Source organism: Kogia breviceps, chromosome 8, assembly GCF_026419965.1.
Source record: "Kogia breviceps isolate mKogBre1 chromosome 8, mKogBre1 haplotype 1, whole genome shotgun sequence".
NCBI classification, from domain to species: Eukaryota; Metazoa; Chordata; class Mammalia; order Artiodactyla; family Physeteridae; genus Kogia; species Kogia breviceps.
Window position 1 is genome coordinate 40,002,481 of NC_081317.1, and position 24,543 is coordinate 40,027,023.

General features: G+C 43.7%; 1 protein-coding gene across 1 annotated transcript in view; it reads left to right on the top strand.

Moving 5' to 3' along the window:
* The first annotated feature begins 18,827 nt into the window (after positions 1 to 18,827).
* The window catches only part of SLC28A3 (solute carrier family 28 member 3), a 56,501-nt gene continuing 50,785 nt past the window's right edge, over positions 18,828 to 24,543 (top strand). Inside the window, exon 1 of the mRNA XM_059072296.2 lies at positions 18,828 to 19,080. Coding sequence (XP_058928279.1) covers positions 19,003 to 19,080 — 78 coding nt within the window. The 5' untranslated portion in view covers positions 18,828 to 19,002. The remainder of the gene's footprint in view (positions 19,081 to 24,543) is intronic.

Genomic DNA, 24,543 nt, shown 5'->3' on the forward strand with positions numbered 1-24,543 from the left:
AGTAAGGTAGGAGGGAATCCAAGAGACTGATGAGTCATTGAAGCCAGAAGAAAGTGCTTCAGAAAGTGGAATGGAGGTTGGGAGGTGAAGAAGAGATACGGAGAAGTAGCCATTGGCAACGTTCAGGTCGTGGGCATGCTGACAAGAGCAGCTTCAGATAAGTGAGGGCGTCAGAATGTGTTTGGCATGGGATGAGGAAGGAGAATGAGGGGACATGGAGGAAGCAGAGTGAGAACAGACAAATTTGGGGGGGAAGCTGAGCTGTGAAAGGGGCAGAGAAATAGGGCTGAAATAGAGATCTCTGTACACACCCCCCATCCATGTTCATTTCAGCATTATGCACAATAGTCAAGGCATGGAAACCACCTAAGTGTCATCTCCTCCTTTTGATAAGTTATTTAACCTCTCCTGCCTTGAAGTCAGCTACTAATAACTTTTAAAAAGTTGTTGTGAGAATTAAATTCGTGATGCTGAATGCCCATCATAGAGTAAGTGGTCATTATTTCTGTATTCCCATACTTAGAAACCTTGCTTAGTATCTTGTTGGCGCCGAAAAAAATGAATGAACAAATGAACAGCGGGAATGGTCCAGTACAGTAGAGAGGAATCTAAACGTTGTACATAGCAAGTCCCTGGAGAGATGATAAGCAGTGCAGATCCATGGGTCCTCCCCCAAAGACTTTTTCTTCTCTCGGTTTCTTGAGTCCGCCCTCTCAGGGCTCCTCTCCTACCTCACTGACTGCACCTTCTCAGTCTCTTGAGCAATGGAGGCTTTGCTCAACCTCTTAAGTTCAGAATATCCCAGCAATTTGTCCTAGGAACCTTTTCTTCTTTGTCTTTATACTAGTTGATTTCACTGTGTTCTGTGGCTTTAAATACCATTCAAAGGATCCATGAACTTGGCTGGGGGAACATACCCTATTTTCACTAATTGCTAACTGAAATTGAGTATTCCATTCATGAATAAAGGGGTCTGAGTACAATAGTACTGCAGTACCTGTGGCTTTGTCACCAGCAGAAATCAGAAACATTTTCATATTACATTACAATTTTTCCACATATCGAAAGATATCAATTCATTTTTATTACTTTGAGATTATGGTTGTTAATTTCTCAGATTTCAGATAATTAAACAGATTTACCTTCTAGATCGGTTATTTACTGTATTAATACAGGAGCATATTATATTATGCTAGTGGTTTTACCAGACTGTCAAAGGGATGCACGGCATGAAAAGTTAATCACACCCGGGACTTCCCTGGTGGTGCAGTGGTTGGGAGTCCGCCTGCCAATGCGGGAGACGGGGGTTCGGGCCCTGGTCCGGGAGGATCCCACGTGCCACGGAGCAGCTGAGCCCGTGAGCCACACGGCCCACGCGCCCGTGCTCGGCAGCAAGGACAAGCCACCGCGAGAAGCCCGCGCACTGCGGCGAGGAGTGGCCCCCGCTCGTCGCAACTGGAGAAAACCTATGCGCAGCAATGCAGACCCAACGTAGCCAAAAATAAATAAATAAATAAATTTCTTTAAAAAAACAAAAGTTAATCACACCCAATTTAAATGAAGATAAGTCCTAAATTTCTACCTTCAACTTTGACTTTGCTCTAGCTCCAGCCTCATAAATTCAGTTCCACGTGGGTGTCAAGTGGGCCTCTCAATATGAACGATACAGAAACAGCTCTGTGGCTTCACTCTTGCTCCTCTCCCAGTCTCCTCAGGTCTCCTCCCACTTGTTAAAGCCCCAGTTTTCTTTCTTATTTTTCAGCCTTACAGGATCTCAGTTCCCGACCAGGGATGGAACCCGGCCCCCGGCAATGAGAGCACCGAGTCCTAACCACTGGACTGCCAGGAAATTCCCCTAAAGCCCAAATTCTAACACCAAGTTAGTGTACTCTACTTTCACTCCCCTTTGGAACAGCATCTGAAATTCTCTACTCAATAAGCTTTAGTCATACAAAAAGCAGTAATAATCCGGATCTCCCCCAGAAAAAGGCAAATGGACTCTTTTTTTTTTTTTAATGGACTCCTATAATTGAAGAAATGGGCATAATAGGATTGGAATGGCTAGCATGAGCCTCTTCAGCAAATTTCCAAACCAGAAATTTCCCAACCAGAAATTACAAGAGAGATTAATTTTTTTTTCCTGGAGCTGAAAATTTAGATTCTCCTATTGTCTATTCCTTTGAGGTCTAGGATCTAGGACCTAGGGTGGAACAGATCAGGGTGGGGCAGAGTGGAAGACAGAAACAGATCCTTTAAAAAGGGTTTATCCACACCCAGCCAGCAGGACTCACAAGGCATTCTCCTTGGCGAGCTGGGGAGTGAAACTGGCATCTGGCCCTCCATCCGACACACCATGGAAGAGGCACCGGAGATCATTTGTGGTTCCCATGGTGGGTACAGAGAACAGAATTTCCTTTCCTGAAATGCTTTTATTTGTGTAACTCAAAAAGTGTGCAATGGCTAGTAATCGGAATTAGTCCTGTGACCCTATTTGCAGATTTATTCTTTTTTTTTTTTGGCCCGTGCCTCGTGGCATGCGGGATCTTATTTCATCAATCAGGGATTGAACCCGAGTCCCCTGCAGTGGAAGAATCCTGGACTGCCAGGGAATTCCCTGCAGGTTTATTGTTAAAGGTCAGTCTTGTGTGGGATTAGTTGTTGACAATCAGCTCGTTTAACAAGTGTTTCTTGAGGGGAAAGAAACTAACATTTACTGAGTGTTTACTCTGTTCCAGGCACTGTGTTGGGGGTTTTAAGTGTGTCTTCCATTTAATCCTCATAATGATATGTCAGAGCTCTTGGGATTAACCTTGGACCATTTTCATCCTGTTCACGCTACGTGTCTATTCTATCTCCAGCTTGACTTCTGAGGGCCACGATCTGAACTCACTCAAACTTCCTTCACCACTTCTCCGCATCCACGTGCTTAGATGCCCCATGAAAAATCTCAAATATTTCCAAGACTCTCCAGCCCATCCCAGCCCCCTCAAACCATTAAACTCTACGATTGTCTATCCCAGTAAATGACAGCGAAATCATCTTTAAGTCTCTATATTTTTTTCGAATTGCCACTACCCATACCTTCTCCTTTACTGAAAATCTCCCAGTGGCTTCCATAGCTCTTAGAATAGAAGGCAGAGGCCTAAAGGGGACACCTCCAAGACTTTTGCTTTGTGTTTTGCCACTCTAGCCTCAAAGACCTTGCAGTTCTAGATTCCTTCCCAATCTAGGAACTTTATCTCCTCCCCGCCTAGAGATTTAACATGAGATTAGTCTTTAAGTTTTTTGCAATTTAATACCTTAAAATGGGACCTTTTTATTCATTCCTAGGCTCTATTATATGTTGTAGCTTTCAGCTTAGTCCCAAAGACATTTTAATTCAGGTACCCTGGTTTAAACCTCGAATACTTGGTTTAAAACATGTATTCATATACATGCTTCCTCCCAAACACACCCACAAATGGGATAATAGTACAAATATTGTTCTGCAACTCACTTTTTTTTTTTACATACTCTGCAGAATCTTTTATGTCAGTTCTTCCAGACGTGGCTTATTCTAACTTCTAATTATTCTCTCACAGTACGAACGTACCATAATTCAACGTTTCCCCTATAAGCTGTTCTAATGTTTTTCTTTTATTAAGCCACCATGAATATCTTTGACCATATGTCCCTGAGGATTTGTGTATTTCTGTAAGATAGATTCTTACAAGTGGAATGTTGGATCACATGAAATGTGTCTTTTAAATGTTTATCTGTTCTATCTGCCTGCCCCAAACCAAAGTCTAGAGCTGGAAGAAGTATTAGAGGGCATGTGATCCATCATGCTTTGTAACAGGGAAGGAATCTTGAAACCAAAAGGTGACAAATGGAGATCAGAACAGGGTTAGGATGAGAGCACAGAGCTAGGGATACTGATCTGGAAAGTGGCTCAAAAGGTGATGGGGGAGGTGGGGAGAGGTGGGGAGTGGGCTGGGAATCCAGAGAGAAAGGTGACATCTAGAGAAGCAGCCACTCCACCCCAGGGGCGGGAGTGGGACAGGAGCGCTTGGAATGAAGACCATCAGGCTAGAGAGGGGGTCAAGGAAAGAGTGGAGTCATTAGCAGAGCCAGGGCCCAGAGAAATTAAGGAGATTGAGACCTAGGGATTTGGCCAGGAGGGTTTTTGGTAGAGGGGTCTGATCTGAATCAGAACTTATCAATGATGTGTTTGAGATTTTCAACACAGAAACAAGTACTGTTTATTGCCTGTGTACTCATAAAGCCCCCTAAGCCACCCGAGACAGAGGATGAGCCCCGCAGGTGACACAGCCAGTGAGGGCTTGAAGCCTGTTTCTACCCCGCAGCATTCCCCTTGCCTCCTGCAATGCAGGAAACTGCATGTCTCTTCTGAACCAGTTCCTATGATCTGAAGTCCAAACGGGTTGAGTCGGCAAGTCTTCCCCCACACAACCCCCGCTTTGAGCCCCCAAAGCCCTATGGGGTGGCCTCACTTAACACCCAAGCCCCACCCACCTGGCCAGACAACGCCTAGTGGGGCACGCCCACTCTGAACCCCACCCGATCTGGACCACACCCACAGCCTCCAGCAGACCTGTGAGTCAGGCTCACCTAGAGCCCCTAACTGCTTCACTTGCTTGTGTCTAGTGCCTGGTAGGCACCCTGCTTACTCAAAGGCGTGATGAATGACCTCTATAAGAATTATTAGAAAATGTCTTCTTTCTGGCTCATTATTTTGCACATTCATTCAAAAAACTCACTGAATTCTTAACAGCAAGAAACAGTACCGCCTCCCACTGATGGAGAACTTACGTAGGTCCCTGCCTACTGCCAGGATCTGAGGAGAAACATTTGAAAAGACACAGCCTATGCGTCTAAGGAGTTCAGAGACTGGCAGAGGAAATAAGGAAAGTAGATAATCACTACAAAGTGCATTTAGCTCTGGGTAAAATACCACTTTGCTAATCTTGTTTAATCCTCACAGCCACAAATAAATCTCAACATATAACAGAGGAATCAATGATACAAATGAAATTAAGTGGAGTGAACTCCACATGTGAGTTTTAAAATTCTCTATATAGCCCCTTCACTCCCTTTTAGCTTAGAAGGATTTGGTTGTCCAGATCTCTGTGTCAAAACTTTCTTTTGCTCCTTCCATTGATCTTGCTTTGGTTCTCTATGCATGGAGCGAGTATGCTGCCTTGTGCAAATCATTTAAGGATGCAGAAACTCAATGCAGTATAAAATGAAAATGCAGTATAAGACGGGTGTGAAAGTTGGAGGTGTGTACCTAAGTAGGTGTACCTGGGAGGTAGGTGGATCCCAGGAACCTGGTCCATGTCACCTGGGGAAGCCAGGAAGGCATCACCAAGGAGGAAGCCCTTGAGGGGAGAGGCTTAAAGGATGGGGTGAGCTTTGCTTGGTGGATTGCGAGTGCACAATAAAGGGGGAGGTGAGGCTCCGGGGGTGATGTTCTATACAGAGAAATCACAGGTGCAAAGCACCGTGGGAAAGTGTAGCCTGTTCTCAAGGGATCTTTAGCATGACCTCAAGGAGTTCAGCATGGCTGATCATATTGTTGTTGGGGGAGGAAAGATAATGCCATCTGGTGGGCAAGGACCAAAACTTTACCTACCTGGCTTAGGTTTTTTTTTTTTTTTTTTTTTTTTTTTTTCTGTGAGCAATGGGGAACCACTGAAGAATAGTGAGCAGGGGAGTGACATGATGAAATGTCCACATGTGAAATACTTCTTGGGCAGTCACGTGAAGATAAACTAGAATAAGAACTATAGGTGAAAAGTTGGCAATAAGAACTATAGGTAAGAAGTTACCTATGGTTTAAGTGAGAGGAGGTGAATGTCTGAAGTGGGCAGGTATTGAAGGTGATTGAGTGTAAGACATGAGAATAAATTAACAACCTAACCTCTCCCCCAAGTTTCCAACATGGGAAGCAGGGTGAATGGCAGTGCCACATACAGATGAAAGAAAACAGGAATGGGAACCTGTTTGGGGGTTGATTTCAAGGTTGGTCACACTGAGTTGGAAGTACCTGTAAGATAGTCAAGTGGAGATGTTTCCAAATATGGGTATGGAGCATCTGCCTTCTGCAAACTTGGACTTCATTGGCGTCTTTTCCTCATATCCTCCTACTCTCTCTCCACTGGTTCTTATGGGGTCATGGATCTTTAAGAATGATGATGAAAGCTCAAGACACTTTCTCCAGAAAAGTACATGTGAATAAGAAAAATCCTTCTGTGTTTCTCTTTGATTCTCACACTAGTACCACACTCATAAGAGTTCTGACACCAGATGTCAGATACCAGCTGTGTGTCCTACAATTTAACTCAATTCTGACACTATCTACCTGGAGATACCATCAAATCCCACAGGTTAAGGGCTCAGTCCCACAAGACCTCCCCCCCTCCCATTTCAGATGCCAATCACAAGTCCAGGTTGTCACCTGTGCTTCTGACCAGCACAGGTTCCCACAGCATTCTCATCAGGTTGGATTAATTTGAAAATCCCAAGATTCTCCATGGCTTGGTCTTTCTTGTGACCAGCCTCCATCCAGAAGCCTTCAAGGAGCCCACCCAGAGTTGCCGCAATAGAACAAAAGACTCTCTTAGTGCTTAGGCATTTACAAGAGTTTCAGGAGCTCTGTGCCAGGAAAGGGGAAGGAAGACCAAATACGTATGTCTTATTATAAATCATGATATCACAACATGCATGCAAAATGCTTGGATGCCTTCAGGAGATTCCATTCATAGACCTTACCTGAGAAACTCTGTCAATCACATCCCTATGTTAGAGTAGGAGGAAGCCCTAGGGACACTAACAAACACCCCACGGATGGGTGGAGGAAGAGGAGTGACAAAGGCAACTAAGAGGGAGCGACCGAGGGAAGAGGGGTACCAGGAAAGGGCAGCGGAAGTCCAGGGTAACTGCAACCAAGGAGGGCCGAGATTCAGCATCAGAATAAGGACTGCCCAGGGTTTCGGGTTTTGCATCAAGAAGGAGTCGCTGGTGACCTCAATGCATGAGGAGTCTGTAGTGTGATCAGGCACACAATGCGGAGAAGTGACCTGCAGAGGAAGTGGATTTAGTGAGTGTAACCCCTTCCCTCATTAAGGGTCTGTTCAGATCTGAGGTCATTATCCACAGATTGGCATTGAGTGCCCTGCACACCTGAAATGCTTTCACCCGTGACAAATAACCAATATTTATTTAGACAGTTCAGGTCTCTTGAGAAATGAAAGTCAGGTTTAAGAATAGAACACTTTGAAGAAAGAGTGAGGAGAGCTGAGAAGGCAGTGAGTGGAAAAGAAAAATAAAATGTACAAAGAGACGTGAGTTACAAAGAGAATTGGTTGAGTTGGTCTATGTGGATTGTTGGAGGATGGAGGGAATGAAAAGTGCCCACCCAACTGGGAAGGTATCTTGAGACCATTTAATCAACAGATCAGTTTATTACAGTTTAACTTATTCCCAGGGTGGGATCGGGCAGACATGATCGGGTAGCATTCACAGATGCACCCCACAACCCCAGGGGGCCGCTGGGACAATTTTATAGTTAACCCCAGGTTATGGGGGTACGTGCTTGGAAACAGGATGTGCATTCCTGAGTCAAGATGACTGATTGGGTAACTAGTCTCGTGGGTACTGGGAATATGTCCGAGAAGGTCTTCATCATTGTTTGGGGACTAATAGAGCATAGAAGCCACCTGGTCCTGAAAATTAGTAAGCAATATCTATTATCTACCAAGCCACTGACGACAGAGAAGTGATTCACTGCACAGTACAGGCCTGGGTAGGGTCAGCTGAAGGACAGGAAGAACTGTATGGGCCCAAGATGGCATCAGTTGTGTCAACAGCCATACATGGGTTCACAGATTTTTTTTCCTTTAAAGGCTAAATTTTGAGTTATTTTTCTATTCTACATGTGAAGTCAGAAATTAATAAACTTGGGAAAAGTCATTTCACTTACAGGCAATATACAAATAAGATATAATTTTCTCTCAGCAAAGATAGCAGAAATGTGTTTGGTGTATAAACTAAAGGAGAAAATCATCATTACTCAACTTTAAAAATATACATGCATTTAAATAACCCACATCTGCAGTGAGGCTAATCCACTGCACATGTAGGTTATAACTGGAAAATGGATGAAAAGAGCAGCAGGAAACAATTTTCTTTAAAAAAAAGAAAAAACCTTATTGTATAGAAGGGTGTGAAAACAGCCTTGTGCCTTGCTTTCTTGGAATTAATGCTTCCTGTAGATAAATTACTAATTGGAATGGAAGGGCCCTTTTGTGCTGGATGTCACTGCGTGGACTCAAGTAAATGCCCTGAGCATCCATACTTCAGAGCTTCTGTCCACTTCTCGCTCATGATCTGGGTCCCCTGATGTGGGTCTCCACACATCAGGCCCACTTCGCGGAAGTCTTCGGGCCTTAGCAGAACTTCCTGGATCAAGACTGCAAAGCTTCTCTGCATTTAGAAAATCCTATCCATGTTTTTTGTTGATTAATTTACAATTATTTATAACTACATTCTCAGTTATAATAACAGTAACAGCTAATGCTTCGATAGTCCTATGGGCCCACCATTAGTCGAAATGCTTTCCATACCAACTCACTCAATCTTATGAACATATGAATAAAGAGAGGGTGGCTTAGTCGTTGTCCAGGATCGCACAGTTAATAAGTGACAGAGCTGGAAATGAGCCCAGGTAATCTGCTCTTAACTACTACCACCTTGTTCTAATCAATATAGTCACCACACAGGAGGAAAAACAGTAGAATAATAAACAACCATGTTCCCACCAGCCAGAATTGACAGCTAATTTTCAATCCAATTTTCTCTCAAAGACACTTCTTTGTTAAAGAATCCAAATAGTGCACACAGATAAACAATTCTGTCACCAAGGCCCCCGTTGGCCACTGAACCAGGCTTCCTTGTCTTGCTCTGAAGAGGCAAACACTGTCACAAATTTAATTCCTATTCTTCCAATCTGATCTGTAGTGATGTCACAGGTACTTTCTGGCAAACCAGTTCCCTCTATTATTACCTGATTGCTACCCATCTCCTGTTTAAGGAACTCTAGGCTGCAAAACCTCCCACCAAAAACATCCTGCACTTGTTTACTTTTGCTTGAATTACTGTTCTTGAACCAGGTATTGAGTTAAAGACTACACAGAACTACAAGGACTGATAAGGCTCCATCTGGAGAAGTTTTAATGCTGAGGCTGGGCTGTGTGCAGAATATTCAGATAGGACAGGAGAGAAGCAAAGGTGCCTTTACAGAAATTTAAAGAGCTGGCCTTCTGCCTCTGCCCCCAAGGCAAGAGCTCAAGGCAAAATTCTTGGCTTGGTCTCCAGGTCTTTCTCTTGCCTTCCAAGTCCCATAGAGCAAGACATGGATCTTTGTTTTGTTCACTGATGACTCCCAAGTGCCTAGAATAGAGCCTGGTTCATGACAGGTTCTCAGTAAATATTCGTTTGGGAGCTGAAGATGCCAAAAGCAGAAGGGGAAGAGTGCGGAAAGCTCAAGTCTTCAAGGCAGACAGCCTAGATTGGGTTGTCTGGCTCCAGCAGGTTCCAGCTATGTGACCCAGGGCACGGTGTTTAACTTCTGAGGCTCCTCTGCTTTTATAGGCCTGGACAGGGAAGGCGCTCCATCGTGGTTCACTGGGGGGACAAAGCCTTTTACCAGGCATTTCTGCCTGGGGCACCCCTTACCCTGTCTGTGCCGTCTTCCAAGGCTGTGCTAAGTCTCCACTCCCTGATCTCCTCCTCATCCCACTCCAGAAGACCAAGACCTCGGCGCTGACAGGCTCCTTTGTGGTCAGCTGCCCTCATTTAGGAGGAACAAAGAGAGGCAGGGTTTGGAATCTGAACTCCTACTCACTTCCTGTGACTACACAGCACAGGGAGAGTTATGGGGAAAACCCAGACTGCAACAGAGAGTGACACACACTGCATGTACTTATGAAGCTCTTATTCAGCCTTGACGTTTCCCTGACTCAAAACAGTCTTAGATGGAGACAAATGAATATGTTACAGGGCCTGAGCCCCATATCTTACAAAAACAATCACTATACCAAGTTGATAACTTTGTAACGATTCTTGAACAATTAAACCACTATTTGCCAAACATTGATGATGTTTGAGGCACTGTTGTAGGTGCTGGGAATGCATCAATGAACAAAACAAAGGTCTCTGCTGTCATGGAGCTTATGGTATAACAGGCAAGCAGGCAATCAGTGTAGTCAATAAGTACATTGTACTGTTTTTGTTTGTTTGTTTGTTTGTTTTTTGCGGTACGCGGGCCTCTCACTGTTGTGGCCTCTCCCGTCGCGGAGCACAGGCTCCGGACGCGCAGGCTCGGCGGCCATGGCTCACGGGCCCAGCCGCTTCGCGGCATGTGGGATCCTCCCGGACCGGGGCACGAACCCGCGTCCCCTGCATCGTCAGGCGGGCTCTCAACCACTTCGCCACCAGGGAAGCCCCATTGTACTGTTTTATTAAGGGACAGGGCTATGGAATTTTTATTCTGGACTAAGAATTATGATCATAACAAATTTAAAGGATTTAGTGAACAAGTATTTGGAAGGAGTAGAATGAGGGCAGCCCTCAGTTTTACTTTGGAAGATGTTAAGAAAAATAGGCCAGTGTCCTGCCCACTGACTGGGGAAAACATCACATTTCATCTTACATGCATTGTGTCCCAGGTTTTAGAACACAGTCATGCTGAATGACACCTTAATACCCTGTTTTGCATCATCTTTCTTCCCCATATGGCACACATTTAAGGTCCCCTCCACCATGCCCACCTCTCTTCCAGGCTCATGGTGAGGAAACTGGAGGTCAGAGCCCTTGAGTGACTGACTCACTCAGGTCCTGCAGGTGGCTTAACAATGGGAGAGTCTGGAACCTGGTTCCTGACACCTTGATGGGTTCTCATACTTAGCCTGATGGAAGTCTAGAATCTCATGGGCTGGACTGGGATGAGGACAGGAGAGGGGAGATTATATACAGTAATTACAGCTGTAGTATTTACTACTACTACAACAATAACAAAAATAGCTAATTTATTGAGTCTTGAAAGTGCCAGGCCCTGGTCCAACAATTTCACAGATATTCTAATTTGGTTCTCACGTAACCCTAAGAGCTCTAGGAAACTGAGGCTCTGAGAGATTGCATACCCTGCTCAAGAGCCCAACCTTGAAGAGGGGAAATACGGGTTAGAACAGGCAGTCTAACTTCAGAGCTCTTGAGAGAAAAGACACCAAGATTTTCACATGCAAAAACAGAAGTGATGTGTACTTCACGTTGTCCCACGTCAGATGCTCATAATATCTGGTGGACCCACTGAAAACAAATTGCCCATATGCATTAAACTGGCCTGAATCTCTTTATTCTGCTATTTCACTGTCCCCCATGCCAGTATGTCACCTGTGTGCCGTGACCTTGGTTCCATATGATATCCAGCACCCCACCAACTGTCCACTCAGTTATTTAAGACCAGCTGATCATCTTTGCTCAAGAGGTCGCCAAATCATGCTTTTCAAATCCCGTCATTCCTTTTATATTTGCTGTTGGCATTATATAAAGCACAGCTTCTCATCAGCTGGAGCTATTTGGTTACCTTGAAATGCAGTTCTTGCTGAATGATGTAAATGCTTACTTTTCTCCTTAACTTTCACAGTAAGGGATTAAACCTGCTTAATTGGTGATAAATATGAGGTGGTTTTTCTGGAGTTTTCTATTTTAAGAATGGTTATGGACGTATGAATTTTCATAGACTTAATGTATTTCTGCTATAAACATTGTTCTTTTTGATGTTAAAAATCATCTTGACTTTGACTACTTTTGAAGCCCTTTTCAGATTATTCTTTTAGATACACCCTCCAGTTTAAAAATTTCCTTTTTGGAAGAAGTCATAGGTGCACCTGCCTGGTTCCTTTTAGGGCGACGGTATTTAGAAGCTGAGAACCACGCCTTTAGAGCCCCTGTATAGCTGTACTGTCTCTGTGCTGCCTCCAGGTCAGGCCCTGTGCTGGCACAGGGGATTCTGTGGCACCCAAGACAGTGTCCTCAACTAGAGGAGGTCTGGCAAGAAGATTGGGTGGTCTGGGGCAGCAACCCTGAGCAGCTGAGAGCTGAACAATGAGAATGAACCAGTCCAGGGGCTACTCCAAGTTCAAGTGAAAATGCTCCAAGGCCAGAACAGAGTCCAGAGGTCCTGGAAGATTTGTGAGCAAGAAAGAGAGTAGAACAAAATGAGAGGAGGCCCAGGAGGTCTGCCTGGGTCCTCCTGTAACAGGACAATGATGAACATATCTCAGTACGTGCAATTCTCACAAGAGGACGCTGGGAGTAGGATTTCTTTTTTTGCTTTTAGTAACTAAAATTTGTATTGAGTGAATGAATGGAAATTATCCAGAATGATTGGTTTTGATGAGTGTGAAATAATGCTAATGAACACTAACAAAGCAAATGATAAGTAACAAACCACACTGAACAGAAAAACTCAGAAACCAAGGTTTTCTTGCTTTTACATAGTTGTGTGTGTTTGTGATTGTGGTTGTTACATTGCATAAGTAGGACATAGTCCTTTCCTGCTCAGATTGTTTCCAGCGCAGTAGATTGAGTAGAATTCAATATCAATATTTCCCAGCATTCACAAATAATACTGCAACTTCCAGATGTTCTACTAACTGATGTAAGAGCCCTGACACTATCTCAAGCTTCTGCCAATACGTGAAATAACTAGATAGTGATGGGTGAGGCTGAAAATGAGAGCTCAAGATGTGGTTTAAACATTTACTTTTAGACTTAGAGCAACTTTTAAGGACAACTTACAACTTTGGGGGTACGTCCTTAAGTTTTTTAAATTCAATGTCACTGACAATTACTTGACATCTCTATAATTCTGAGTCACATAGCTTGACCTAGTAATGACAAATCTTACAGTTTTAAGGATATGTTATATAAGAGGAAACCCCTATACCAAAAACCTTAACGTTTTTAGGTAGCAGAATCTTTGTTGTTTTTATTAATAAATCCATCTGAACTCTGAAAATAAATAATAAAATGTGTATGGAATCTGTATTTAACAACATGGGGGGAAATATGTGAGATAATATATAGTTTCAGAGATGTAAAAAACATACATTAGGGTTTCTGGGGAATTCCCTGGCAGTCCAGTGTTTAGGACTCCATGCTTTTACTGCCGAGGGTGTAGGTTCAATCCTGGTCGAGGAACTAAGATCCTGCAAGCCACGTGGCACAGCCAAATAAATAAATAAATTAGGGTTTCTGGGGCAGTGAGTGGACAGGCTAGGGTTGCGGGGGGTGCGTGCTGAGTGTTCTGATGACACCTGGCTCTGTCTGCTGGCCGCAGCCCCACAGCTCTACTTCCTCAAAGGGGGATATGAGACCTTCTAATTGGAATATCCTGAGTGTTGCATGGACATAAAACCCATTTCACTAGAGAAGGTTGAAACTAAGAGTGCCCTCATTAGACCGAGTGAGAAACCAGTGCTCACCTCAGCTATAGGCCAGCTTCTGAGCAGGGCAACCCTGTTGCAATCCTATTCCTCAACCTCGGTGGCAGGAGATGCCAGGAGGAAAATGGTACCTACTGTGTATTCTGGATCAGTGGCATTGAAAACGGTCATTTCCCCAGCTTGCTCTCCTTATATGTGCCTGTCTCATCTCTTGTGACACTAGTTTTCTTCCCTGCCCCTGGGAGTAGTCTTCAACATATTAACTTCTGAGGTTCGCAGATTTCACAATTCGATACTATTTTTTCTGTCTATAAGCCATTTCTCCTGGAGAAAAGGAAATTTCTTAAAATCCATACGGATGTGAAGAAAAGCAGCATGTTATTGGTTGTTCTTTTTTACAGTGCAAAATAAAAAGAGAAAAAATATATGTATATATAAAAATTAACAATTTCCCTGCCCACACACATAACTGACAAGGAGGTTAAGTTTATAATTTGCATATATGAATAATTCACAAAATGTCTTTTTGTATCTTTTTTACTTTGATATAATTTCAAACTTATAGAAAACTTTCAAGAATAACAAAAACTCTCATCATTTAATCAGGTTCACCATTAACATAATGCCTCATTTGCTTTATTTATTCTCTCTCATCTCATATATATTTACATGCTGCTCTGTTTCTGAACCATTTGGGAATAAATACAGACATCATACTCCTTTATTCCTACATACTACAATGTCTATTTTGTGAGGACGTTGTCTTGCATAACAACAGTATCATTATCAAGATGAGGAAATTTAAGATTGATACATTACTATGACCAAAATTCAAATTTGGTTAATGGTCCTATAAATTATAACAAACCTTCCCCTTGGTCCAGGACTCACTCCAGGATGATGTGTTGCATTTATCTGTCGAATATCTTTGGTATTCTGTAATCTGGAATGGTCCTCTGGCTTCTTTGTCTTTTATGACCATAGCAATTTTAAGGAATACGGGCCAGTTATTTTGTAAAACACCCCTCAGTTGGCCCTAATGTCTTTCTGATTAGACTCAGGTTATACATTTGGGACAATAATACCACAGAAATGATGTTGTGTCCTGCTCAGTGCATCTTATCAAGAGGCACAGGATGTCACTTTTCCCCATTTTTGCTGACCATTTGGGTAAGGTGGTGTCTTCCAGTTTTCACCATTATAAAGTTCTCGTATTCTTTTTCTTTGATTAATGTGTAATTTGTGGGGAGACACTAAGAGAAATGTAAATGTCCTTCTCATCAAATTCTGCCAGCCACTAGCTTTAGCATCCATTCATGATTCTTGCCATCATGGTAGCAAAATGGTGAAGAAAACATATTTGAGTTTTCTCTTTCTCATATTTCTCTCTTTCTCATATTTCTCTTTTCCAGAGATTGCAATATTTTTTTTTCCAGTAGCAGCCTTATTTAGCTGACCATCCAAAACCACCCACCATTCCCTCACAAACTGTGTCTTGTTTTCTCATCTGTGAAAAGGGACAAAGAATGTTTCCCCTAGGTTGCCTTTTGGGGCAGTTGCTGGCAGGTTTGCCCTGGAATCTTGAGTGTATGCGTTCTTCCTACACAGCACCAGGCACTTACCACGTGGTACCGCATCAAACCCACCCAGCAGGCCTGTTATAAGGTAGGCACAACTATGAACCTCATTTTGCAGGTAACAACAGATGTGTAGAGAGGATACCTGTGAGTAACTTGCCTGAGGTTCCAGCTAGTTAGCTTTAGTAAGACGCAGAGCCTGGGTTGGCAGCTAGACTGAGTCCAGAGCCTACCTGCTTAACTGCTACCTTAGACTCAACCAAAACAGACTCATGGCTTGCTCGTGGCAGGGCCAGGAGTAGGATGAGCTGGGCAAGGTGTCTGGAGTGCAAAATTTAAGAAGGCTGTCACTCTCAGGTCCTGACCCTGTGCCCGCATGACTCCGAGAGTGAGTGTCCCCTTAAAATGTGCACCCTAGGCTCGCTTCGCCCTCTTCCCAGCCCTGGTTCTTGGGGAGGGCCGGTCAGTGGGAACTGGCCTCCCTCATAGTTCATTGTACAGCTCACACATATTCCTGGGATACCTGGGAAGGTAGGGATTTTCTAGTTTCTCCCTTTGGTCAATGGACAAGCTATTCAGCCTTGAGTCTGATCTGTTCTAAGCAATGCTAAGCACAGAGGCTACGATGAGTACCATCCCTGCCCTCCTATAGCTTGCAGGTCCAAGCATTCACTTCCAGTGGAATCAATATGACAGGTCAACACTTGGGCCTTCTTAAGAATCACCTCAATGTGCATTGGCACATTTTTTGAGGATTTCAAAGTACACAAATGGATTAAACTCTGCTGTCTTGACAACCTCATTGTTTTTCCATTTTATTAACCTTTTTGCATTCATCTTGGTTATGGTTTGCTTTCCCCACTAACAGAATGAATACTTTGGGGTATTAACTCAGTTGTGCTTCCCTTTTATTTCCTTTCAGAACTTAGCTCTTGACAGGACCAGGTTTCAGAGGCTTGGGCTCAAATTACAACGTTGCCACTTAGTAGTTATGTTCTTGGAAAAGTCAGTTTGTCCCCTGAGACTCAAGTGTTTCATTGGTCCACCAATGTGTCAAGATCATCTTTCCCAGGATTCTAAGTAAAGTGATACAGACACCAAGTAATCTTAAATCACAGGTGCCATTACCCAGGCAGCAGAAGCTGTGCCTGGCCTTTCCTAGTACCAACTGTATAGTGGGGGTGTTGAAAAGCAAAATCAAACTACAATGCTGATTTTGTTGGACAAACATCCCAAAGTATTTTCTATTTCAAATACACATTATTACTTTTTTTTCTTTCTTGGATGATCTGAAAAATTCAAGTTGGTTAATCAGATTAAGCTTTGCAGCCATCCCAGGATTACATTTTTGGTTTATTAAACTACTTCAAGATGTATTTAAAAAATGTTATTCTGTAGTACGTGAAATGTCCTTCCAGGGAGGAGAGTGGGAGCAGAGAAAAATCATGAAACATATAATACGTTGTTCTCAACATGGGACAATTTTTTAAAATTCATTTTACTCTTTTTGGAAACACTGTCACCAAAAGGAAAAGAATGACCTCACTATAGAACTACATGTATGAAGCAAGACCTACTGTCATGTATTTATAATACTTTTTACTTTCACAGTTTTAATAAATTTGAAGGGGGTGGGGAGGTTTTTTGTTTTTCATTAATGGGTTTGTATATATACAGCCCATGGGTTTTTGGTCTAAAAGCCAACTCTTAGGGAATGGAATAGGACATAGAAATCATTTGATTAAACAGTCTAGTGATTTGGTTGCTACGCAATGGTTGCAAAGTTTAAAACTGAGTTTGAGGGACCCTGCAATGAAAATAGCTGAGACACAGAGGAGTTAAGAGACAGTTTCTCAGGCCTTGGCTCAGTTATTCCTTACAAATAACGATTCTGCATGACTAGGGAATGATTTAACATGCAGTCTTGGAAAGTTGAAAGGTGATTTTGTGGTCACAATTTCTATTTCCAAATTGGGCAAAATGAGCCATCGCTTCTCCCAAGGTACCATCATTTCTAGTGATAGTCCCATGAATCAAGTTAATTCTTGTGCTGCCAGGGAAGTCGGAATTTTCATTAGTTCTGAAAGCTCTTAACCATAGGTTTCAGATAGGTAGCATTTTAAGTTAAAACTTCTCTGGAAATGACCATCATTTTTTTGCATTTTAGCATCCAAGTTGTATGTGCAATTTGCTCTAATTAGGTCTCAATTTTTCCTGTTAGCTGTTATTGCTGGAGAATGAAATGGGCAGGTCATTGTGTCTTTTAAATCAACGCTGTAGTGTGATCTTGCTTGCACCATGACCTGCTCTCAAACATGCTTGTATCTTTTCAAACATACTGTCTGTAGCCTAGGGGCAGAGAAAACATAGGATTGTTGCATTTTAAAAGGTTCATATAACAATATCTGCAAGAATGTCAGACATTTGAGATACGTTTCTGCAATTACAACCATAAATACAAGAAGGAAGGTTCTTCTTTTTCTCTGGAGAATAAGGATGCTCCCTAACCTTAAACTAGATTGAGTCTGGAGCAGCCATAGACAATACATAAATGAATGGGCATGTTTGTGTTCCCACAAAATTTCATTTATGGACACTGAAATTTGAATTTCATAGGGTTTACTTGTGTCATGAAATATTCATCCTTTTAATTTTTTTTCAACCATTTTAAAAGCTAGAAACCATGCTTAGCTCTGGGGCTGCATAAAAACAGGCAGCAGGCTGGGTTTAGCTCTTGAGCTGAGTTGTAGTTTGCTGTAGTAAGTGGCAGAGTCAGGATTTGAACCCAGGCAGTATGGATCCAGTGAGCTCTTAACATATATATTATATATTATATTATATGTAATACATATATGTTAACATATATATATATTCAATATGATGATAATGATAGTAAATCATGCTCTGTATAGAAAATCTAGCAAAGGATGAAAGAGAAAATAGCAACCACTCATAAAACCACAACCCAGAAATAGCCAATAGTAATATTTGATGTTTTCTTTCTATTCTTTTGTCTACTATATGCAGTATTCAGTTTATAAATTTTAGTTTTTCACTTATAAACATTTTTCACATTTCCACACAGGCCACACAATTATAATAATTAATGGATACATGAGACTTCATTTTTAATGTATGTACTAGGGGAAATTGCTATTTTGAAAAAATCCTACAGCTAATAATTTCATAAAGCAAAGAATCTTTTGAATAAGTTGGTCACTTTTCATTTACCTGCCACATCTTTGCATTTCTAGGAGTTGGATTTTTTAAAAGCAACCTTGATTGCAGACAGTAGTAAAAAGCCTTTGGAATCCACCAGACCTGAATTTGACTTCTCACTGACCCTTTATTGGCCAAATGGCCCTGGGCAAACCGTCAGTTTTTGTTAATCTGAGGTGTTAACTGAGGTGATGATCGGGGACACCTCAGTTTTCCCTTGTTCCGAAGAGAAACCAAGACTACTATATATAATATCCCAAGCAGGAGCCTAGCACAGAATCCTGGTCACTTGGTAGCAGCGAGTCCTTATGTTCCCTGCCAACAACCACTCTCAGTGCCCAACACCAGCACAGGAAATAGATTATTTCCCTCAAGACTGGAGAGAAAATGTCCTTTTCTGTCTTGAGCAGCACAGGAGTCTTCTTCCTGGAGTGAAAATGGGCCCGCAGGAATGAGAATAATGAGAGGTATTAAGGAGGTAGGTGGACCTGATCTGGAAGTACCCACCCCGCCCCTTGCCACTCCTGCCTCACCCCAGCCAGGAGACTTTGATCCAAGTTCCAAACTGAAGCAGTGCCCAGGTTCTTACAATAGCAGGTGGCATCCTGACTTCAGCAGAGGCGGCGTTCTATTTCACAGGTACAAGGGATCTCCAGCCCAAACATCTGAAAAGAATTCGGAGCCCAGCCAAATCCATGAGCAGCAAAAACTCTCTGGAACTGCAGAGGACGGCAGCCCTCACAGCCGAGGGCTGCAGCAACACTGGCTTTCAGGTGAGCAGACCTTTCATCTTGTTTAAGACCAAGTAAATGGAAGTAATGCCCTCTCCTTGCCTTTCTGGCAAGTTTCTTAACTACAGCAGAGGGATTATTGGAACACAATACGATTTTTAATGGCACCCTTTAAGCCTATTATTTTTCCTTCTTGGGTTCTTCCAGGTTGACAAACCTGAAAAGTCTCTTAACCGAAATTGTTTTGTCTCTGCCACTTCAAGATTGTCCTCTCCTACTTGTGTTTAGGGCTCATAGGGCACAGATATAGTTTGGGTTTTTTTTTTATGTATTTATTTATTTATTTTTTGTGGTGTTGGGTCTTCATTGCGGTGCGTGGGCTTCTCCTTACGTTGGCTTCTCTTGTTGCAGAGCACGGGCTCTAGAGAGCAGGTTCAGTAGTTGTGGCGCACGGGCTTAGCTGCTCCATGGCATGTGGGATCTTCCCGGACCAGGGCTCGAACCCGTGTCCCCTGCATTGGCAGGCGGATTCTTAACCACTCACTGTGCCACCAGGGAAGTCCACGGATATAGTATTTACCTACAGACATTTTCCCAAAGAACTGGTGAGAGGGGAAGAATGGGGAAGAATCCAGATCCCGGATGTAGTCAGCACCTCTGGGTCCCTTTCTCTTAAACCAGGTCTCAGAGCCCCTGTCAGATGGTGGTCTGGGTACCTGCCCTGCTGCGGGTGGCAGGTACCCAAATCATCTCATGTCATCATCCAAAACTCACTGAGTGATTAACACCACTTGGCCCAGGGCTAGGTGCCACAGAAGTCCTGTCACATAAATCACCAGGCTTTTTTCTGACTGGGTCTGGGATGGGGATTTTTCAGGGCTGTACCCAAGTATACTTCCTTTCCTAACCTGACACTCAACATGGGAAGCTCACATGAGCAGGTGTCAGCAATCCCTTGGGCTTCAGCTTCAATAAACAGGCAAAACAAATGTTTAGGCAATAGCAAAGAAAGGAACAAGGAAGATAAAGGGACTTTGACTCAAGTTGACTCAAGTCCTGAGTCTTCAACTCACAAGTTATTGTAACTTCCTTGAGCTTCAGTTTAGTTGTGTGTGCATGTGTCACAGTCATGCTCATCTCACAGATTATAAGTGTAGGGGAGGAAAAATCTTACCCTCTACCCACTAACGTTCAGTTCCTGAGGTCTGTGAATTAAACTGACAAATGGCAGATAAACAGGAGCAAAGGCATATTAATAAAAATATTTATTAATATTTTTAATTTTTTGTACACATAAAAGTCACAGTAAAGAAGGCTTCACAGAAAAGAAGGGAACATCCCAAAGAAGCAGTAAGACTCAGAGGCTTATATACTATTTTAAAAAGGAGATAAATTGTGGAGAAGTGACTAGAAAAGGAAAGAGTGGTTGGGCTCTTAGGGCAAATAAATTGTGGGAAAGTGATGAGGAAATATATGGACGTAACTACTGGAAGGTAAGGTTTGACCATGAGGTATCTCCTTGCCATCTCTGTCTCCAGTGACAATGGTTGTTCTCTGTCTGTTATGGGAGAGGGCAACACTCGCACGAGGGAAAGTTATGCCCTGTTTTTAAGCAGATAGAGGAAGAGCAGAGCTATCTTCTATGAATTATTTTGAACTGAAGGCAAATGAGAAAAGGCAGACACAGAAAGAGCTCTCGGCTCTTCCTCTATCCGCTTAAATATGGCATACTTAAGCCAGAGTGGCATATTTGGGGTGGCATATCCTGATCGCCATCATAAGTGAGACAAAAGCATAAAGCAGGGAGCCTTTTCTGATTCGAAAGAATGGAAGGGATGGAATGGGATAAAGGGTCAAAGTGAATATGGCAGCAAGAGAAAGGCATCTGCAATGGAGAAGGGTACCTGTTGCCAGCAGCTGGCTGCCCGTGGTCAGTGAGCAAGACACAGAGCCCCTGAAAGCCGCCCTGTTTTCTATCCCTCACACTCTTCTCCCACAGCAGAGCACCTCCAGGCCTCAGGGTGCAAAGCAGTGCCTCTCAAACCCAGCAGAGTACCACACACCAGCACCAACAAGCATTGACCAGGTTATTCACCCAGTGCTTCTCCTTCAACAAGAATTTCCAGAGACAAGTATTTACTCAGCAAGATTGTTAACTGCCCCCTGGATGTGGCCACTGCTAGAGAGGGAGACGAGTTCCAGAAGGAATAATATGCTAATCTTGCATCACAGATGTTCGGAGAACATCAGTTAGGGCTTAAGGGTGGGCAGGGATTTCCCAGTTGAACAGGGAGGGGCATCAGCAGAGCATCACAAATAAAGAGGACTGTCTGTACCCAGGCCCAGGGGCCTGAAAGAGCCTGTGTGCTTGGGGTAGAGATGATGCGGAGCTGGGGCTGGGGAGTAGGGAAAGGGGGCAGGCTGGTGTCAGATCACATGGCCTAGGCATTTGAGAAGGAAGCAATCAAAATCTACACGCTTGGGAATTCCCTGGAGGTCCAGTGGTTAGGACTCCACACTTTCAATGCTGAGGGCCCAGGTTCAATCCCCGGTGGGGGGACTAAGATCCCCCAAGCCACGCAGTGCAGCCAAAAACAAACAAAAAAAGACACTATTAAATCATTAAAGTACTCTACTAGCCCTGCTAAAGATGGACAAAAAATGGAAAGAGATTTGTGTGTGGTTGGGACCCCAGTTAGGAGGTTAGTGTGATGATCAGAAGTAGGTTAGAGGCGGTGGAAACTGACGCTGGGGGAAAGTACCTGTGCTCTTAAGCGGCCGCTACAGTGGACTTGGGCAGAAGTCAGGGTGAGGGGTCAGCGCTGCTCTGCCTGCGAGTATTTCCACATCCTCCTCTGTAATATATGCAAAAAATATGTTTTTTAAAATGCTGTCTTAGGGGCTTCCCTGGTGGCGCAGTGGTTGAGAGTCCGCCTGCCGATGCAGGGGACACGGGTTTGTGCCCCGGTCCGGGAAGATCCCACATGCCGCGGAGCGGCTGGGCCGGTGAGCCATGGCCGCTGAGCCTGCGCGTCTGGAGCCTGTGCTCCGCAACGGGAGAGGCCACAACAGGGAGAGGCCCGTGTGCCGCAAAAACAAACAAACAAAAAAAAGGCTGTCTTAGTTCACTCAGCCTGCTGTAACAAAGTATCTCGGACTGGGTGGCTTATAAACAGAAACATATTTCTCACAGTTCTGGAGGCTGGGAGGTCCAAGATCACGGCATCAGCAGATTCTATGTCTGGTGAGGGCCCCGTCCTCACATGGCCAAAAATGCAAGGGATCTCTCTGGGCTTTTGTTTGTTTGGCCGCACTGCACAGCTCTGGATCTTAGTTCCCCGACCAGGATTTAAACCCGTGCCCTCAGCAGTGAAAGCATGGAGTCCTAACCACTGGACCACCAGGGAAGTCCCTGGGGTCTTTTTGTGTGTGTGTGGTACGCGGGCCTCTCACTGCTGTGGCCTCTCCCGTTGTGGAGCACAGGTTCCAGACGCGCAGGCTCAGTGGCCATGGCTCATGGGCCCAGCCACTCCGCGGCATGTGGGATCCGTGGGATCCTCCCGGACCGGGGCACGAACCCGTGTCCCCTGCATCGGCAGGCAGACTCTCAACCACTGAGCCACCAGGGAAGCCCCCTGGGGTCTTTTTTATAATGGCACTAAACCCATTCATGAAGGCCCTTCCCTCATGACCTAATCACCTCCCAAAGGCCCCACCTCCTAATACACCATGCAGGGCATGACACTTTCAGAACAGGAATTTGGCGGGGGGAGGGGGGGCGTGGGCGTGGTGTGTGGACACAAACATTCAGACTGTTGCAAGTGCCTAGCACAATGTGAACATAGTAACAGTAGCTCTTGGTGCCAGGACAGGTTAAAGTCCACATTTCTAGCTTGAGATATCCACTTGGAAGTGATTCCCTTTACGTAGATAGGAAATTTAGGAATCGGGTTGGAGCAAGGAAAAGAATGACTTCATTTTGAGGCTGCTGGTTGAAATTAAGATGATGCCGAACATCCAGATACAGATGGAGTTGGAGCAGGATGCTTTAGGCACACCTGCACCTGGAGCCTGGAAGGGGATATTATACATTTGAGGGCTGTTAGCACAGAGGTGGCCAGGGTGTGGACGAGACCACGGGGAGGGAAACCTGGGAAGCACCAGTGTTTCAGGAGCAGCAAAGTCAGAGATGTCAGAGGATGAAACAGAGAAGCCAGAGGGAGAGAGAGGACAGAACCAGAGGAGGGAAGGTCTGGGGAAGCAGAGGGGAAAGAGAACCACAAGGTGAACAGCAAAGACCCCTCCACGGAATGGAGGAGATACGTTCATCTGATTTGCTAATTAGGATATTACTGGTGACCAGGGCTGAGGGCCGGGACAGTCTGTGTTATGAGTGGGAGTTAAGAGACTGGAGAAAACGAGGACAGAAAGGACATTCCTCTGGCAGAGAGGAGAGGAGAAAAGAGGGATAGGCTCGGGAGAGACAAGACGGAAATTGTAGGCAGGGTTTTTCTAATCATTGTAAATTATCTCAGGCAGAAAAACACATAAAACCAAATAGACAACATATTATAAAGTGCCACCCAGGTCAAGAAATAGGGCATTGCCATCCCTCAGCTCGGACACCCCTGCCCTGCACATTCTGTTCAACTGCCCCCCTCCCTCAGGGATAACGAGGTTCCCAACTTTGTGGTAATTACTTCCCCGTTTGGCCGTATGCCTTAACTTCTAATTATGAATCCTTAAACACTGCCTTTGCCTGTTTTTGAACTTTATATAAATAGAAAATTTCAAGAAAAATTATTTGCTTCTTTTAAAACATTTATATGGAATTAGGTAAGATGAATCTTTTTGTATCTGGCTTCTTTTGCTCAGTTTTATATTTCTAAGATTCAGCCACAGTACTGTGTGTAACCAGAGTTCATCCAATTTCCTTGATACACAGTATTCTCCATCAACACTATACAATTTATCTATTTTACTGTCAGTGGACTTTGCCTCGTTAAGTTTGGAGCTTTGGGGAACTTCAAAATAACAAAGGCAGCTATGAATATTCTTGTACGTGTCTCCTGGTGAATAACACTTTTATTTTGGTGTTATACTTAGGAGTGGAATTACTAGGTCATTGGGAATACGTATACACTTTCAACTTTGATATTAATGCCAGACTGGTTTCCTAAGTGGTTTTACCAGTATATACTCCCATCCACAGAGTGTGAGTTCCTATTACTCCATAGCCTCACCAACATTTATCGGGTTTGTTAATTTCAGTGATTCTGGTAGGTGTATAGTCATATATTCGGGAGGTTTGATTTTAATTTTCCTGTTATTGGCCATTAGATGCCTACTTTATGAAATACTTGCTCAAGTCTCTTGTCTATTTTCTCTACTGGATTTTGTCTTTTCCCTATTGATTTGAAAGAGTTCTCTTTCAAAATGAAAGTCTTCTATCACTCCGAAGCTGTCTTTCACTCTTTAACATTTTGAAAAACAAAAGATAATTAT